Below are 15,277 nucleotides of genomic sequence, written 5' to 3' on the forward strand. Positions count from 1 at the left end.
AAAAAATGCCATACCTGCCTACATCATGACAATGGAGAATCCTTTCCCTTTGGTACTGAAAATGTACTTATGGTGAGGGAGGGTGGGAAAATAGGAGTCTCAACACCTTTTCCCTCCCTACTGGGCAGCCCTCAGCACATTCATTCTGATTGTAAGAGCCTCCCTATTAAAAAGTAGAATAGGTTTATTTTCTTGATTTTAATGACAAAGTCCCCTTGCATGTTTTGTTGGGATGCTAAGTGCATAAGATTCCACATCTTGGAAATACACATTCCTGTATCTAATCTCAGCTCTGTCCTCAATACAGAGCTCTGACTGACTTGCCTTGCACACAACAACTAAATGTCAGAGGCGTTGTCTAAAGGTCAAGCTCCGCATGTACAGAAAGTTAATGCCTCAATAAATACATATTGCTACATTGAAAAGTAGAAAATGGAAAGCTCAAAGTGCTGAACAGAAGTAAAAAACAACAAATAGCCCATTTCTCAGATAGCCAAATGCAGTAATTTAAAGTAATTTACTCAGATGGCACTCTATTCTAGTTATCAAGACAGCAAATAGGAGTCTGCTTGCAGCTGGGTCACAAGCTTTTTGCAGAGCTTTAATAATCTCACCAGACCTCCAACACCCTATTTTTGAATGAGAATGTATTAGCAGAATCAAATGCTAACTGCAATTGACCTCCTATGTAGAGAGTTGCAAGAAAGGAGAAGGGATTATACATCAATAAAAAAACCAATTAGAGTGCTTAATAGAACAAAATTTTAAAGAAAAACACTTTCCTGTGGTTTTTTTTTCATTTAAATAATCTCATATCCAGTGAAATTTCTCAGCAGATGTACATTGATCTTGAAGGCTTCACAAGATTTATGTAAGCTGTCTAATAATATTTTGCCATTCAGGGTTTGAGTGAAATCAGAGTTTTTTTAAAAAAGCACCTTCCATAATAATGTGAAAATCAAACACTGTTTCTGCAGCCATTAAACTTTGCAATTTAGCCACTCACAACCCCCAGACACACTCGCCATAGCTAGTGAAGGCAAGAATATTTGTTTTCTCTTGCCCTACACAATCTGAACTCTGAGAAACCTATCAAACTTGGAAAAAATATCAACTCATATGGATTTAACAGTCTTTTCATCATGTTTTTGGCTGTTTGAACAGTCCCACTGATTTCTGTGAGGCTAGCACGAGTCATTTGTTTTTGGAGGGTGGGTATTGGTTACTTCTTGTAAAAGCTTCTTAAATAGTTATCTTGAATGCCAAAGATGTCGTTATGTGTAGGTTTACATGCAACATTTTGTAAGGCTAATAATATACAGTACTTCTTTTTAAAGCCCAGCCACTTGAAATTAATTAAAATAAGAATCTGAGTTTCACTTTGAAGAATATTTCTAACTACCACACTTGTAGATAAACATTTAAAAACATAAATACAAAGGACTCAAACTGATAATGACAAAACATCTATTTCAAAAAGTAACTTCCTTCTTCTAATCTGACCAAGACTGTCAAGATTGAGTCATTTTACCTTTTTAGTATCATATAAAATACAGTAAATTTGTTACCCTCAGAATTGTCTGGACTGTCAGAAGCGAGGGTTCCTTCTTCTTTGTTTAAGTAAGAGTCTTTCTTGTCCTTATGAAATTTTTCCAACATTTTGGATTTAGACAAAGCCTTGCTGTGAGATGCACTGTAAGATTTAGAGGGAACTACTCCTAAGTATACATAAACATTTATAAATTTTAATACATAATGGACAGGGAATAAAGAGAAGAATGAGATGTGAGACTTCAAAGTGACACTTCTGAAAAAGTAATACAGTTCAATTCCTTGTACACTGAATTACCTCTAATTTTCTACCTATAAATAAAAACTAAAGTTAATACTTATAACTTCTGAAAATATAACTACTCTTCTCCATCTTTTTTTTTTATTTTTAAAAAGGATAAATTCCTTCTCGATCCATGTATACTTTGCATTCAAATACACTGTTCTAAGACCTCAATAAATGACCTGAAAACAAAGAAAACTAGTAAAACTATCTCAACAGTAAAACATTTACTATGAGGTTTGAAAGAAAGCATCCAGACTGGTTCAAAGAAAGTGGAAAAATGTAGGTACATAAGTATAAATTACTACTGTCTTTACCACTGTCAGGTATAAGAACAGCATTTGTTTGCTCAAACCCTTGTGAGGACTTGCTCAGCAGCAAATACAACAAATGCCTTCCATTCACATTAGCAAAATTAAGTTTTAGATAATAGCACCTATGCTGAAAACTGTGCTGTAATGATCAAAGAATCATAGAACAGTTTGGGTTGGAAGGGATCTTAAAGATCATCCAGTTCCAATGCCCCTGCCATGGGCAGGGACACCTTTCACTACACCAGGCTGCTCAGAGCCCCATCCAACCCGGCCTCGAACACTTCTAGGGATGGGGCATCCACAAGATCTCTGAGCAACCTGTTCAGTGCCTCACCACCCTCACAGCAAAGAACTTCCTCCTAATACCTAATCTAAACCTACTCTCTTTTTAGTTTGATACCATTCCCCCTTATCCTGTCACTACATGCTCTTGTAAAAAGTCTCTCTCCATCTTTCTTGCAGGCTCCCTTCATGTACTGCAAGGCCACAGTTAGGTCACCCTGAAGTCTTCTCTTTTCTAGGCTTAACAAACCCAATTCTCGCAGCCTTTCCTTATACAAGAGGTGCTTCACCATCTTGGTGGCCTCCTCTGGACTCCTAAATGACAGCCACACCACAGCCTTTATACACCTTAGGCTAGCCAGATGGCCTGTGTTAGGTTTTTCCATGTTTAAATTGTCACATTGAAGAGGCTTCAAAATTAAGTCATTCAGACAAAACTCTTAGTTATGGGTCTTTTCAGTTTACCTTGACACAAGAGAGAGTAGTCTAGGACACCAAGCAAAATACTTCTGCTATTTAGAACAGGAGTATAGGGATATGTGACCAGAAGTTAACACAACTGAAACATCCAAGATAACTACAAGAAGCTGGTGCAGCAAGGAGAGAAATGGTATTAAATCTATTCTGATACAATGCATAGGTCCTTTATTCTCTCAACTGATGTGTAAGTTCACTAGCAAGGCACTACTTCTCTAGACCTATATGCTCCCACATTAACTGGGAAACCAGAAGTGTTGGCAGTATACCGTCCATTGTAAATAATGCAAACACCTGATCCATTTTAAAACAGTAATCTGAAATAACTACCAAGGTCCTGCTAGTGCTCATATTTCAAACACTAATCCTAATTTGAGAAATAAATTAATTTTTAGTGTTTCTCTCCCAGACCAAGATGCTTTATAGCCATATATGCAAATGAGGCTTATGAAAACAGAGCTCCATATACACTCTAGAAAACTAACACAGGGAGATGTTCTATAGGCTACATACTAGATCACCAACATGATCCAAAGACCAAGTGCCAAGTATTTCATTGTCATGGTTCTCCAAAATATTACCAATCTGCTTGAATTTAACACCAATGCCACGTTTAGTACAAATTAATTGCTACTGTCTTTCACACAGAAGTATTTAATGGATCAATGCTTATGATTCCTACTTATTTCCTGGAATTTCTTTTCTTTTTCTTTATAATATAAAAAGTGACTTCACATAAAAGGCTGAATCTAAAGTTACACTGACTAAAATAATACTGCAGATTAAAAAATTTAAGTTTTTCATTTGTACCAACTGCTGCTTCCATTCCAGGGGCAGCATGCATAAAGCAGCACAGTGATCAATAAAGAGAAAAGAACCACATCAACAGAAAATAAATAAAATGCTTATCTGACTGCTGTCTTAGAAATTAAACAAATAGAACAATGAATATTAATATTTCTTGAGTATGAGATGCAGGAAGTGCAAGAGACTTTCTATTTACTAAACAGGTACTTACAACAGGTGAGAGCTTTTTGTTCAGACTTTTGAAGTTATTCCCCCCTTTCCCCAGGCTGACATTCAATACTGTCTGTCCTACTACATCATTATACGTAGTTATATATGATGCTAAGACAATTCAGCAAAAGTTTACACAGTTACTAGTTTCTTCTGAAAATGACAAAAGAAGTATGTGGCAGCTTGGTCTAATGGACAATTTGCTAAGGATTTTCTACAGCAAACACACTAGTAACACAAGACTGATACTGAATAAATACATCAAAACATATTTAATCAAATACCAGACTGGGAATCTGAACTGGGACTCTTTTGTTCAGTATTTTCCACTGCTTCTGCATGGCTTTCTGTCAGTTTCTTCTCTTTTCTCACTTTAACAAATTTTATTTGAAAATCTTGAAAAGACAAACAGCAGGAACAGACAGGCAAGCAAGACAGGACAGGAATTCTTAGTATCCAATTTCTTTTTATCATTTAAACGACAAAAGCAAGTAGAAAGGACATTACTCAGGTCTCTAACCTGTCCAATATGGAAGACAGTGTCTTGAATCATAATTTGCACATTTCAATTTAAAGCTGAAGAACAAATAGTTTAAACATGCCTAGAATAACTAGTGGAGTTACTTTAAAATGTCCTTTATACTTCTCAGCCAAACAAACAGAAGTAGTCTACACTGTTACCATTAATCTACAAAACCAAGTAAAAACAGGCTATTAGTTTAACTCTCTACTTATTTCCTGGCACTTCTGTAACAAGCCTTGGGAAAAAAAAAAGAACAAGACAATAAAAAGGTGTAGAGCCCATATTAATCTTCTTCTCTTTCAAGAAAGCATGATATAGGTAACAAAGTAACTCAAAATCAAAACCTCAAACGGCAAGCAACATATCAGCTTGGTGTATTACACAAGCTAATTATCCAGGTTTTCTTCAGATAACATTATCTCTATGCAGTCACACCCAAAGACATAAACTTATACATACGGAGCATGTATTTGTAATGAATGCAGTGCCACACTGTGAGTGAAAGTAAGATTTATGCATTTATATGATTTATGATGATAAAACAACTTAAAAAATACTATTGCTATTAGCTGAGAGTATATTGGTTATGTCCTATCTGCAACCAACGTGAAGGTTCAAGCCCAGAAGGACACACAAGGATCTCCACAAAATTTTGAAGCATGCTGACATTACACTATCCAGAAATTAAATTCAGCTTATTTTCATGTTTTTTAGCATCACAGCAATATTATTATTTTCTCCCATAGGAAATTATTTTGCTATTTAGGGGACATCGACATATAACCTTACAAAGAACTGCAAGTCTAAATCATCATCTTCGCAGACATCCAGTGCAGTAACTTACATTGCAATGATGCTGTGCCATCATCCACTTTTAAGAGGTCTGAGCAACACACCACACAACATACACATGCTGAGAACATTAGACATGGCAAAATGGTATTTGACAAAGTACTTGGAAGCATGCAAAACAGATACACAGAAGAAAATACGAGCAGTTCTGGAAGTCTACCCACACTGAATTCCTTACAGTCACCTGACCTGTCGTTTTACAACACAAGTACATCTACACAAACTAAAATTATAGCCACATAAAACTGCAGAGGAAGACTCAGTTTATCCCAGAGGGGGCCAAGCTGGCCTCTGCAAATGGCTCTTTTATGACTCTAGGTTAATTGTCCTAAAACTAGACCCTATCTTGCAGAAAGGCATTCATCATGGTACACATTCTGCAACTGCTACCATTTGCGAGTGTCCAGTGTGACAAATACAGCTCTTTCCTCATGGGATGACACAACCACTTCATGCCACAGACTTACCCCCTTCTTGCCAAGACAGAAAATGGAAAGCCCTCTAGCAGGAATTAAAGGCAATATTAAAGTACTAGGTAGGAGATGGCTTTCTGCATATGCTCCATGAGCGTGGTATTCTACACAGAGTGGTGACAGAGAAGTAAATGAAATACAACTAATCTGCCTGGCAAAAATGGTGCTCAGGGAAGAATTCTGTGCACAGATCTGGCACAGTTGGCGTACACTACTATATTCTCAGGTTTTTTATGTCCAACTGCCAAGATGTTAGATCTTGGAGCCAAAATGCATTGCACACAGATTACCTTCAACTCCCTCCAAAAAAAAAAGAAATCCAGCCTCTCATCAACAGTATGAACAGGCTAACTTCTTTTGCATGTAAATTGATTCCATACTGGCAAAACTGGGTAGGCTCACCTTCTGAATGTTTTTCTATTAAATAAGAAGGTTTTTTTTAAGAGAAACCTGAAAAAGTTTACCAGATATTTCATACATCAGTAAATTGTAGATCAGGTTTGTTTCAGTTCTAATAGCTTTACCTCTAGTTAACCTGCATAGCAGGTAAGACATTCTTAATTTTAAAAATAACAGTGGTAGAAATCATTTGGATGGAACATCTTGATACAATCACATTGCTTCTTGTGATTCTGTTTTGAATTTTACTTAATCCATACAAGCACTGTTCTCTAAAACTTGTAATCACCCTGCCCTTTAAGAACCTATTCCAGTGTGTTTTGTACCATGAGAAGTATCAAAGTTGGGTTGCCTCAAGCATCTCAGAAAAACCATGAAAACATGCTGAACTTCTAAAGTCACCAGAAAACTTTCTTTGATAGTATCTAGATAAACAAGGTCATGCTAACCTCTTAATTCTCCCATTTCCCAGCAAGAACACTCTGTCCTTACATTATTTGAAAAGCTCTAAGGAAATCATCGTATCTCACAACTACCTGATAAGAACTTTCTCATATCCATCTGAGTTTTACAGCAACATTTTAAAAGGCCAGAGACAGATAAGAAGTCCACCTACCACCTATTAGGGTTAAGCCTAAAATGACACAACTGCTGACTAGGATTTGACTCCCCACTAAGACAACACTGACAGGATACAGTTAGTCTTAAAATCTGAGACTACCAGCAGTATTTTAACTCTGTCAGATGAAAAACTGATTTTTGTAACTTTCTGTTAAGGTCCACTTGCAATTAATACAAATCATGACAATTAAGAAACCACCAGTTACTACAAGAAGGAGAGGCAATCAGCCTGTGGAAACTCCCTGCTCATAGGCTTTACTACCCAACAAGAAGACAATGTAGAAACTAAAAAAACAGAGGTGGAAAGCTTGCAAACAATAATATATTTTCTTCCAGAACTATGTGACCGTGTCAATATTGAACCAGCAATCATGTCATCACAGCCCATTTAGCCTTAAGCCATGGTTCTTGGCAAGGAAAATGATGAGAATACTGAAGACATACACCTTGGACTCAACTGGTGTTGAAAGGGTTTTCTGTGCTTTTCCAACCTATTACAAATGTTGCAGTTAGCATAAGTTTATATAAATCGGTCTTTTTCCACTACAGTTTCGAAAACAGAAAGCTACGAAAAGTCAGTATAAAGAACAGGCTAACTACAAAACACCCATACCAATATTTCCGCAGAATTCCTAAGTTATATTTTCTAATTATTTTACTATTTATAACGTGCTTATTCTTTACAAGTTTTATTAAATCAAAAGCTACAGAAAAAACCAGCAGAAAGCTTGCATACAGCTTGAACATGAACCATTTAAAAAGATACAATTCTATTTGACTTCTATGCTTTACAAACCTGCACTGTAACATTCTAAAACACTTGACTGGCATCAGCTTGATCTGAAACCAGGCCTAACAGACATTATGAGAAAGAACTAGTCTGACCCCCTGTGGCCAAAACATTGTAAAACTGTAAATTTACCACCATCATCCGAATCTTCCTCAGATAACCACCACGGCACTGAATCCTTTTTCTTCTTCTCTTTTTTCCTGGGCTGTCCCAATCTCTCAAGAATGCTGGACTTTTTCTTTGAATTTCCAAGCGAATCATCTGAAAGAGACTGAATCAGTTGCATACAAGATTAAAGAGAGCTTTTACATTTTTACATTGTTTCAGCCACTCAGTTCTGGACTTCTGAGTCCAGATGCCTCTCATTATTCCCCACTGTTTGTCTTTTTGTATATGCATGACAAAATTGATTAAGAAACAATAACTATATTCATGTGGCATAATAGTGCATATTTTAATAATCCCATTTGGATATATGAAAAGTTGACTACTTCAGAGAATGTATGTTCCAATAAACAGCGTAATCAGCTCTTGTTCCATTTGTTACAACACATAAGAACCAAAACTCTGACTACCTTCCTGAAGATAATAAAGTAGAGCAGAAACAATTTTGCCTTGTCCTTGCTTTGTATGTGAACATTATTATTAATATTCGAAAAATAAATGTGTATTAGCAACACTCTAGCTGTCAGCAAATCAAAGTTCAGAACTAATTGTACATTTTGTATTCATTGAATATAATAGATATGCCAGAGCCATTCCTACCCAACTGTGTATTAAACTTCCATATGTGTTAGTCATCCATGCTGATTTTGACTGACGGCTTAAATAAATGGAAAAAAAGTCTATGAGTATGGACACCATATGAATTTAAGTTACTGAAAAGTAACAGGAAGGAAAAGACAACGAACCTCTGCTCTTTTCCTTTAATAAAGCTCTTTGTGGCCTACAGCAGGCTCAGAGCCACAATTAGCTATCCACACACTGAACAAGAAAATATTCATTAAAATAGTGCACTGCAACCTTATGTGCTACGTATTCTTCATGAAGCAAACTGAGGTTAAGGGGAAACCAATACTTTTTATCTAAATTTTTAGCTACATCTGTTAAAGCCAACTGTCCTAAAGTGTCTTAAAGAACACAGTGCACAGAGTTAGCAAATGGTACAAAAGAAAGAATTCCCATATGAAATGCATCACATGGGAAAATTTCAAAAACTTCACTTTTGTAATAGTCATAAATAAGAAAAGGTGATAGCATAAACCGAATATTACAGGAAACGGGATTGTGGATACTTAACATGTAAAACACAAGGGTATGTTTTATTAAAACAAGCCTCTGCAATCCACTGCCTCCTATTTCATTAAAAACACTGCCATAAAAGCCTACCTTTACTATATGACTAATGCTTCAGCTTCTCTAGGCTTAACAAGAACATTTAAAAATCAAATGCCAATCACATAAAACTGTAATTTAAGCAAAAATAATTGTAATAAAGTATTCCTAATAATATCTCTGATCAAGAACATCTTTAGAGTTTACAGTTTCACTTGAGAAAACTAAATGCCTGTCATATGTCTCAGAAAGAAAGAGGTGCTTTGCACTTGCACTTTAATAAAAGAGCCTTGCACTTTAATAAAACACAATTTTAATAAATTATGAAACTGCTAGACAACAAGATGTATTGCAATTTCCTTAAGTTGGCTCTTTAAGTGATTCTTTAGGTTTAACCATAGAACAAAACAGGTTTAGATTCCTAAAAAGTACCCCATAAATAACAACTTCCTCACATTAGTCACAACACAAGTACTAGTGCCATTGTCCCCAAACATCAGACTGCCTCCTGCTAGCTGGAAGCACTGACAGGTGCTTGATGCAAGCTCTGTTATCACTTGCTGTTTCTTTTACAACTGATAGTATCCTCTGCTCTGCAAACAGAACTTCAATGACACTCATACTCCTTAGTGCATTGTAACCAAATAACCTGCAACTCCCACAGGTTCTGCTCAAGTTCTGGAAACTTTCTATGTCCAGCCATCTTGTCAACCGCAGACAGTAAGGCTGCAGCAGCTGGGAAATAAATGCTGACACAAAAATTCTGGTGCGTTTTTCCCAACACGTCAGTTGTCTCAACAGCAAAACTTCCAGATTTTATTTCCTTCCTTTGAAAAAAAGGTAAATCAATCAATCTATCAATCAGCTTTTTGGACCCGTAATGACTTCTCAGCACCAGTAAGTGGCACCAATTTCTTCCTTCCCCTCCTCTATAAGACAGCCTGTCAGCCTTCCAGGAACATAGACACACACAAACACACAAAAAGTGTCAGTTGTTTAATCTCAACATAAATAAAAGCCAAAAGAGACTGTTTTAAGAACTAGAACAACTATATGGCACATCATCAGCTTACCATCTCCTTTGCATGTGAAGTAACTTAAAAAAGATAGGTAATACCGAATTTGATCTAAAACACTCAGACTTTCATGACCAGTTGTCCTAATTAATTAATGAAACAAGTATTTTTCAATTAAATAAGTCTACTCCAAAACATGCTTTTATTGCACAATAATATGTTAATACATTCAATCTTTTAATAAAAACTTAAAATGTTTCTCAAACATGGCTTAATGTGTGGTGTTTTTCTTCCAGATACTATTCTACAGATATTCTAATAAAAATGATACAGCCTTTCCTTTTGAAAGTCCTCCTTCTCAAGTATCCATGAATATCAAATAGAACAAAAGTCAACTGAAAATACTAGAAGCAGACAATGGCTTTTCCACAACATTGCTTTGGGTCATCAATAAAAGGCAATTAATTCAATTAACTGAAGTACTGTGTGTTAGAAAGACTTCCTCACGCTGCATGTCCCAAAAGAACTTCAGAGCCAACACAGCAAACACTCTGAAAACCTGAAGCTAAATCAGTATGACAGACGATGCTTAAGGGAAATCCAAGTGACAACAGGTGAAGCACACCAAAACAAGATACTGATGGTGAGGAGTGGATGGACCACAGGAACACAGACAGTGGAGGAGGAAGGATTATGGGAAGAATTATAGATAACAACGGGCTGTCTTGGCAAGAGGCTGGGAATAAGCATAACCAGGCAGAGGGAATCATTAAAGGATTTATCCTACATGCAGTCACTGTTATTACACAACTGTGTTTCCCTCTGTATAATGATAATAGTCTAGAAAATCCACTGATAGCTTTTAAAGTTCAGTGTATATGCTAAAAGACTTAGTTTAATCCTCATATTAGACCTGCATCATCAGCTGTATATACAGTCTCTCTTTTAACTTCATGTGTTTTAATCACAAACATATATACACACCCTCACCCCAAACACAGATTCATTAAGTTATTTAAAAGGGAAAAATCCTGCTCCATTTTCTCTTTGAAAAACTTGCTTAAACAATATTAAGTCTTCCCCAAACTACTGTGAAACTGTTTTTACTATTCCCCACCTGCTGTTACACTCTCAACCATCACTTACAGAGAGATTTCAAGCAATGGAGCACACCAGTTTCTCATCTTTCTAACATTAAAAGGCCACACACTTTCTATAAAAAACAAAAGCAAGAAGAAGGACATAGCAGAAGACACGTGTAAAAGTAACAGAGAGTAGATAACGTCATTGTTATTTGGGTCTGTATCCAGCTGGCAAAAAACACTGCATATTTTTAATAACTGGATTAGCAGTTTGAAAACAGTTTTGGATTGAAATGATAAAAAACAATTAAGACATGAATTGTTAAAGTTACATTCTCTGGGACACTCCAAATGCCACTTAGAATAATTCAATACAGGTATTTCAATTTTTTTTTAATGAGCACTCTCAATGTGGGCAATAGCTGAGAAGGAAGAAGAGTATGTCAAATGAGGAATAAAATACTAGAAGGAATCACATGCAGAGTTTTGACAGCTGTGCATAACAAATAAAAGAATAAAACTCCTCTCTCTTCCCCAGAGCAACTCCCTTTGTAACAACAGTAAGTTAAGAACTTTTGAAGGAAATGCAAAGACTATTTTTCTAATTTTACTAACATTAATAATTTCAGTGAATTCAAAGTGCTTATTACATCATCAAATTAAATTACTTTTCACAAGCCATTAAATTGTAACAGTCTCTACATCAAAAAAATTTCAAGCATACACTATGTATAACAGAGACTCCAGAAATATTATCTGCCATCACTAGCTATGCTCATATACAGAATTAAAATGCAGTGAAGTCCTTATGTAGGCAGTATTTATGTTTTAGGGACACCACACTGTGTGTCTGATAGACCAGAGGGCAAGTTCTGAAATTACAGGTCTATTTTCAGTGAAAAAAACATACCTAGTTGGGGCATTTAGATTGTGTCTGATAATTCCGAGCTTAAGTCAGAAACCCACTGACTTTGCATGATTTTGCCAGTACTCAAAATCATGAAGCACCACGAGGAACTAAAGGAATCTACTTTCAAATTTTCGTAATCACTACAGCATGCTTCATTTTATACAAGAATTTTAAAACATAATTCAGTGAAAGTAAGCATTGCCACAGAAAATAAGAAATTTTAAAAATGTAGCTTGTGTTTATATACAGGCAGAGGTTTTTTTTTCCTAATTTTCAATTATACATCAATTTGAAGCTTCTGGTACTAAGTAGCAGCAACAATAAAATTGAAACAAAAATCAAGAACCAAGGGCTCTTTCTGAAGATACAACCTAGCAATGACAAAATATTTATTTATTTACAAAACTGTTCTCTTGATTTCAATACAGCAAAATAGTATGAATTAAGCTTAGCAACTAAGACCTTGCAAAGACCCATACATAAGACAGCTACATTAATTATGTGATAAAAGCACAGCTGAATCTTACATTTCATATTCTTCCATATTAAATTTTCCCCATTTTTAAAGAGAGAATAGGATGTGACCTTGGTCTCAAACATACCTCTTTCAGAAACTCTTCAAACTGCTGATCTAATTCTTCCTTTGAAAATCGATGAGCCATAATTTGCAAATGGATTTTACCTTCCAAACAACTGAGTCTAAAAGACTAAAATTTAAAATAAAGTTAATTAAATGCATTCTGAAATTGATGTAACCTAATGATTTGCTTGAATAGAGCTATAAGCAAAAAAAAAACCATTCCAAATCTTGAGAGATGACAAACACCATTCTCCCATCCCTTACTGAAATTTTTTACTGATTGCAACAATCAGTGCAAACACGTCTAGATCACACAAATTCCTTATAAGCAAAATACTTATTTCCTAAACACCAGCTCCAGCATTTAAACTTGGAGGGATAAATAAAATGTGATTCACTTCAGCATCTCTACATTTTTCTTCAAAAACAGCCCTCTTAGCAACCCACAATTAAGCATTTTGTTAATAATAAAATGAGAATCTACTGCACTGCAGTAGTATTTCCAATCATTTTAAGGGCTTTAATTCCTTTCTATGTTTCTTCTCCAACACTGGGGACATCTGCCATTATTAGTTTTGTTTCATCATCTCTGCTGTGCTCTGGATTTAGTAAACAATAAATACATGTAAATCTTTTTCAGGTTAGAGAATGGCGTTTGGTTTGATCTGCCCTGACACAGAAAGCCAATGACACTTGTCCCCCTCCCCTTCCCCTAAGTCTGCATCAACTTCTCAGGTATGAAATATGCCCCACAACCAAAAGGCTGCAAAGCTTTCGTGTATCACCCTGCTCAGCACATATGGCTGCCTTCAAAACTGCATATGTATGGCAGCATTAAACTGCACCAGCATCTTCTAGGGTGAGAAGCACGATGTAAACATAAAAGGGCTAAACATTTGCAAAAGTGCTTTTACCACTAAATAAAACTTCTCCCAGTATGGAGCCCACTCAGTACACAGGACTGTTACCTACCTAGTAAATTGATTCTGACAGGTGAGTTGTGACAACTGTTTCCTGCTTTCACTCCTTATCCATCCATAGACCACCCGACACTTTGGCTTTGGCAGTTAAAAAAGAAAAAAAAAGAAAGAAAAAAAAAAAAAAAAGAAGAAAGAAGTTATATAGCAGACGGCCCAGGCGTTGGATAGAGCACGATGTCCTTATGTAAGCATTTGGACAATATCTCTGAAAACATGGTAAGGAGATTAGGAATGTTACCTCTCAGGGCACACATAATCCAGTATCCTTTTATACTTTCACATCAAAGAACACTTGATGTTAAACGCAAGATGCTTTAGTAATTTACTAACTGTGCCAGCTACTTCAGCAAGTGGGGAATATTTAATTCTAGCCTTGCCAGAAAAACAAAGTGCTTCTTCTGACATTATCCATACTTCTACCTACATTAGAATGACGGCTTTCTTCTGCCTACCTTAAAATTACAACTTTTACAAAAACTAACAATATGTAACTCAAAGGACAGCAAGTATGTTGACAATTTCCGTAACAGAAGATCATAGGCAAACGTTAACATTAGCAAATATACTTTTCAGCCATACCTTCAGACCTGGAGGCTCACAAATGACTGTGCACGAAACAAAGGCGGCACTTGCTGGTATATATGCTACAACACGGCGCAAAAAGCGGAAGTTTTGAGGAGGTATGGCTAAACGACGGGGATGGGGGAAAGCTTAAACAGCCTAACACGTTTCAAGTAACCTTTTAATCAACCCAGCCGTGACCTGATCCTCCTTCTCCTTTCCGTGGAGCACACGCACGGCTGGCGCACGGCAGCGCGGGGGCTCGGGGACGGGCGGGCAGGGCTCGGCTCCAAGGCCCGACGGGAGCTCCTGGGAGCGGCGGGGGAGGGAAGGACGCGACTCGGAGCCGAGCGCAGCCCCGGGCGCTGGGCGCGCACCTGCACCGCGCCGGGGCCCGCTCCGCCACAGCCGCGCCGCTCGCCGGCGGCGCGGTTGCCTGGGAAACCCTTTCGGCCACCGTCCCGCCCGCCAGGAGGGACCGCGCCACGTGATTCCGCCAAATCCACCGGCTTCCCTCTGCTCTGCCCGCCCCGCCGCGGGACACACGTGACGGGAGGGAGCGGGTCCCGGCGGGCACGAGGGGCGGGAGGGGACGGGCCCCGGTGCTACTCAATCCCGCCGCGGGACACGCGGGCCGGGCCGGGCCCGGGCGGCGCCGACGGGCGGCAGTTGCGGAAGTGGCCGGGCGTGCGGAGCGGCGCCCCCTGGCGGGTGCGGGGTAGTCGTCGTGGTCCGTGCGCGGTCAGGGCCGGACGGGGTTCAGGGAATTGGCTTTTCCGAGCATTCAGGAGCCATCCTGGTGTCACAGTCGCACCAGCTGAGCTGCGACCGAAGCCCCTTAGCAGCTACAACACCCCACAGTCACACGGTCAGAGCAGGTTTCCTTGCAGCTCGACCTCACGCAATTCTCTGAAATCCTTCAGCTGATCTTTCGGAAAAGCAAGAAGGAAAGAGTTAAAAGTGGGTTGCATTCCCTAAGGCAAGGGTCAAACTCAAAGTATCCCTTCTCGCTTTTTCACAGAAATCCCCTTCTAAAGTTTTCCTAATGTTTCATCCTCAGATGTCGGCCGTTGTGCTTTTAATACATTTTAGCACATCTCTGGAAATGTTTAAAATACGCAGAGAAATTAATGACCCCTGTTTCCCTGACCACTGCCTCTCAAATAACCACAGAACAATTGCAGTCTGTGCTTGCATGTGCTCTCCAGCAAGGGTCTGTCAGTTGTGTTTG

The 15,277-nt window shown here is 37.9% G+C and overlaps 1 protein-coding gene across 9 annotated transcripts in view; it reads right to left on the bottom strand.

The window, feature by feature from the left end:
- CEP162 (centrosomal protein 162) overlaps positions 1-14,470 on the bottom strand; it is a 42,336-nt gene extending 27,866 nt beyond the window's left edge. For 3 of the 9 annotated variants that reach the window (XM_032104964.1, XM_032104963.1, XM_032104960.1), the window contains exons 1-6: positions 14,065-14,466; positions 13,478-13,563; positions 12,528-12,632; positions 7,715-7,853; positions 4,209-4,319; positions 1,569-1,718 (exon numbers count right to left, since the gene is read on the bottom strand). In XM_032104964.1, the coding sequence (XP_031960855.1) occupies positions 1,569-1,718; positions 4,209-4,319; positions 7,715-7,853; positions 12,528-12,587 (460 nt within the window). In that variant the 5' untranslated portion in view covers positions 12,588-12,632; positions 13,478-13,563; positions 14,065-14,466. Of the gene's footprint in view, positions 1-1,568; positions 1,719-4,208; positions 4,320-7,714; positions 7,854-12,527; positions 12,633-13,477; positions 13,564-14,064 lie in introns of all 9 variants that reach the window. The other 6 variants (XM_032104968.1, XM_032104966.1, XM_032104961.1 and 3 more) reach the window with 5 other exon arrangements.
- Between the last annotated feature and the right edge of the window lie 807 nt (positions 14,471-15,277).

Source organism: Corvus moneduloides, chromosome 3 (genome assembly GCF_009650955.1).
Source record: "Corvus moneduloides isolate bCorMon1 chromosome 3, bCorMon1.pri, whole genome shotgun sequence".
NCBI classification, from domain to species: Eukaryota; Metazoa; Chordata; class Aves; order Passeriformes; family Corvidae; genus Corvus; species Corvus moneduloides.